Source organism: Rhincodon typus, chromosome 2, assembly GCF_021869965.1.
Source record: "Rhincodon typus isolate 14 chromosome 2, sRhiTyp1.1, whole genome shotgun sequence".
Taxonomy (NCBI): Eukaryota; Metazoa; Chordata; class Chondrichthyes; order Orectolobiformes; family Rhincodontidae; genus Rhincodon; species Rhincodon typus.
The window spans coordinates 1,700,934-1,705,211 of NC_063333.1; the positions used below are offsets into that span (position 1 = coordinate 1,700,934).

Consider the following 4,278-nt stretch of genomic DNA (forward strand, 5'->3'; position numbering starts at 1 on the left):
TATGCACGGCCTCGCGCATTCTCGCACTCTCTTGCACTCTCTCACTTGGGGACACGCGTTTGCTCACCCTTACTAGCACGATTACATACTCTGTCTTTCTTGTTTGCTGACGATCTTGTTCCCTCTCCCTTGCTCACTTACACACTGTCTGTCTCACTGTTTCAGACTGACACCCTCTCTCACCAGTGCTCTTTATAAGAATCCTTTAGAGGAACAGTGTTGAAACAAATTGTATTCCTGAAGCAGCTTGGTGTGTTCAAAGAGCAAAGAACAAAGAAAATTACAGCACCGGAACAGGCCCTTTGGCCCTCCAAGCCGATCCAGATCCTCTATCTAAACCTGTTGCCTATTTTCCAAGGATCTGTATCCCTCTGCTCCCTACCCATTCATGTATCTGTCTAGATACATCTTAAATGACGCTATCGTGCCCACCTCTACCACCTCCACGAGCAACGCGTTCCTTGTGGTCTGAGGGAAACCTGACCACTAAGTCAACATTTGTCAGGATGCTGATATATTTGTAGATAGTAAAAGCTGTAAATTGTTGCAGGCATGAATTCAAGTCTCAACATGCAACATTTTAAGTTCCATTCCTAGAATTTAGTGTCAGTCCTGACTTGGTTGTATGCTGTTGCTCAGCTATCAATTCAACACAGACCCCAGAATCTGGAATGCCTTGTACTGTCGGGTGGTCAGGGCCGAGGGTCAGCGCTGTGCTGTCGGGGGTTCAGGGCCGTGCTGTTGGAGTTCAGGGCCGAGGATTGGTGCTGCGCTGTCGGGGGTTCAGGGCCGAGGATCAGTGCTGCGCTGTTGGAGGGTCAGGGCCGTGCTGTTGGAGGCTCTTATTTTTGAAGAGATGTTCAGCTGTGTCTCCATGTACCCCCTCAGATTCTGCAGCACAGTCTGCATAATGGCCATCCCTCGTTAAATACTTTGTAAATTGTTTGAATAAAATCTGTGTTTCCGCAGGTAGAGTGCCCCTGAAGAGCAAGGATGGAAGGATGGACATCAATAATATTACTCAATGTGTCAATCTGGAGCTGAAATCACTTCAGTCTCTCTCATTACACGATGCTTGGAACAGACCCACACAGCAAGTTTCCCCTGCATCATCACAGGTATCGTTGGAATCAGGCCAGAGTTAGATTAATATTTTGCCGGGTTCTGCTCCCTGTTTTACAGAGAGTAGGCAAACGAGAACATATGTTATTAAAAACAAAGATTCAGAAGGAACTAGGAGGGTACAATGATGGAACTGTGAAGCTGATTTCACCATTGGCAGCCCTGCCTTCAGCTGCCTAGCCCTAGGCTCTGTAATTCCCACTCAAAATCTCTCCACCTGACCTTACCCATTAAAATATGTCTTTCGACTGAGATTTTGGCCAAATGTCCTGATGTTTCCTCATGGGGCTCAGTGCTGGATTTTGTCAGATAACACTCTTTAAGGTAGATTTGGATGTTTTGCTATGTTCAAAGTGCTATATAAATGCACGCTGACATTGTTTGCTGTAATTGGGATTGTCCCCAACAAGAACTTGAGAAGTGGAAAAAATTTACAGTATAATTTTCTCCTTTAACTCCTCTCACTTTCTGTAGAACAAAGGTGTGACCATGGGAACCCACTTGGGCCCCAGTTATGCCTACCTCTGTGTGGGGTACATGGAACATTCCTTGTTCCAGTCCTCCTCAGGTATCTCCTTGCAAGTCTTTCGCCGGTATATTGATGACATCGTCGGTGCTGTTTTCTTTCTGGTTTGCTTCCAATTTCTACCCTGATCTCACCTTCACCTGGTCCATCTCTGACTCCTCCCTTCCTTTCTCTGACATCTCTGTTTCCATTTCTGAGGATTGGCTGGCCACCAATACCCACTACAAACCCACTGACTCCCACAGTTACCTGCACTATACATTATCACATCCTGTTTCTTGTAAGGACTCAATCCCATTCTCCAGTTCCTTTGTCTCGTCTGTCCTGAGGATGCTGCCTTTCACAGGGGCTCTCAAAAATCCACGTTTTTCCTCAGCTGAGGATTCCCTGTTACCGTATTTGACCCTTAGCCTTGTCTGATCCAATTCCCATACTTCTGCCCTCATCCCTTCTCTTCCGTCTGACAGCAGTGATAGGGTCCCCCTTGTCCTCACCTACCATCCCACCAGCATTCACATCCAAAGGATAGCCGCCATTTCCATCACCTCCAGCGAGATGCCACTGCCAGACACACATTCCCCTTCCCTCCCCTCTCTTTTCAGCCTTACACGGGGACCGTTCCCTTCAGGACTCCCTGGTCCACTCCTCCTCCTCCATTCCCAACAGCAATCCCCACAACCCCACGGCTCTTAACCTTGCAACCGTAGAAGGTGTAACACCTGCCTGTTTACTTCCTCCCTCCTCACTATCCATGGCCCCAAACACAGGTGAAACAACACTTTACCTGCACTTTACTCGATCTAATGTACTGCATTCACTGCTTATAGTGTGGTCTCCTCCATATTTGGGATCTCTCGCTGAAGCACAGACTGCGTGACCGCTTGCAGGATACCTGTGTTACACCCGCAAAAATGGCCTGGAGTTTCCACTTGCTTGCCACTTCAACACAGCACCCTATTCCCTGTCTCTGGCTTGTTACAGTGTTCCAGTGAAGTTCAGTGCAGGCTGGAAGAACAGCACCTCATTTTCTGCTTGGGGACCCTGCAGCCTCTAGAACTCGCCATCTTGTTCAATAACTTTAGAACCCCATTATGTTCTTCCATTTTTTTTACCCATGTCATGACAGGACCAGGATGTGGACATGGGTTGCTTTCAGCACTGCCTAACCAATCTCTCCTGTTCTAGTCCTCATTATCACTTACCCAGCTTCTCTTCTGTCCTGGCTTACGATCCACAACCCCCTTGTCTGCCCACTCCTTTCATATCTCTATCTCTCTCTCTCTCTCTCTTTACTCTCTTTTCCCCCTCTCTCTCTTTTCCCCCTCTCTCTCTTTTCTCTCTTTTCTCTCTCTCTCTCTCTTTTCTCTCTCTGTATTTTTCTTTTTATCTCCCATCCTCGGGCAGCATTGGCGATTCTGGGGTCAAAGCCAGCAAGGACCCCTGGCCTCAGAGTGGACTTGAACTCCCAGCACTCCCAGTGCAGTCTGTGTTGGAGAAGTGTTATTCTAAACTCTTATCAATCTATTTTCTAATTTATGGCTGGAAATTTTCTAATTTTTTTTCCTTAAGAATTTGTACTTAAGAATCAGTATGGAGGTAACTTGTACCTTAGATGGCACAGGAACTGGCGACTTGTAAACTTTTCACTAGTCATGTTAGTACATTTGACAATAAAGCTAATTCTAATTCTAATTCTAATTCGTCAATAGCTATGTCATAATCTAACCTTTAGTTATCAGTACGAACTTTATGTTTAAGACACAAAACTTTGCTGCTGGTTATTTTACAATTGAAGCACTTCAACATTAAATTATATGCATTTATTACAAATCTTAGTTTATGGATCGCTCTGAGGAAATGCCTAGTGAGTAGTGGCTGTAACAGCTCCAGAATCTTGACTTTCCCGTTCTCTGCAATTTTCTCCAAGATATCCAGACTTCACTAATTCTGACCGATTGTATGTCTCTGATCCGCCACCAACATTGGTGTATACACCTTCACTTATCTAAGTGCCAATCTCTGATATATTTACCCTTCCTACACCTCACTGCCTGTCTGTCCCACTTAACATTCGTCAAGACAGCTCATAAAAACGACATTTTTGACAAAACTTTGTTATCTGTTGTAATGTATCCTTGTGTATATCTTTGCGAAGCAATATATTATGATGCTCCTGTGAAGCATGTTAGGATGTTTTATTACATTGAAGGTGCTCTGTAAGTAGAAGTTGTTGTCATTATTTTGTAAACAAAATATATCTATTTTGCACCTGAATGTTTGTTTTTTTTTCTCCAACCAGTGGAGTCACCAGTTCAATGTCTGGACACTGTGCTGATGGGACAGATTTATGGTTCATACACATTCCTCAGAAATTGTTTTTGGTGGAGTTTTACAACCAGGCAGTCACCATCTCACTGTTGTTGGAATTTAGAAGGTAGAATGCAAATTATCATTAGCTGAGAGCTGCAATCACTGAAATGTAGCTTCATCCTTTTCATTAAAAAATAAAATCCGTTGGGCGTTTCCAACCAGTAGATTATGACACTTGTCCTGGTCTGCATTAGCTCATCCCTTTTAAAATTCCGGAAACAACAATAACCCCTCTGAACCTTCTCTTCAGTGAAAATATG

The 4,278-nt window shown here is 44.5% G+C and overlaps 1 protein-coding gene across 1 annotated transcript in view; it reads left to right on the top strand.

The window, feature by feature from the left end:
- LOC109923181 (ranBP-type and C3HC4-type zinc finger-containing protein 1) overlaps positions 1-1,380 on the top strand; it is a 12,589-nt gene extending 11,209 nt beyond the window's left edge. Inside the window, exon 7 of the mRNA XM_048606831.1 lies at positions 970-1,380. Coding sequence (XP_048462788.1) covers positions 970-1,145 — 176 coding nt within the window. The 3' untranslated portion in view covers positions 1,146-1,380. The remainder of the gene's footprint in view (positions 1-969) is intronic.
- Positions 1,381-4,278: the final 2,898 nt, after the last annotated feature.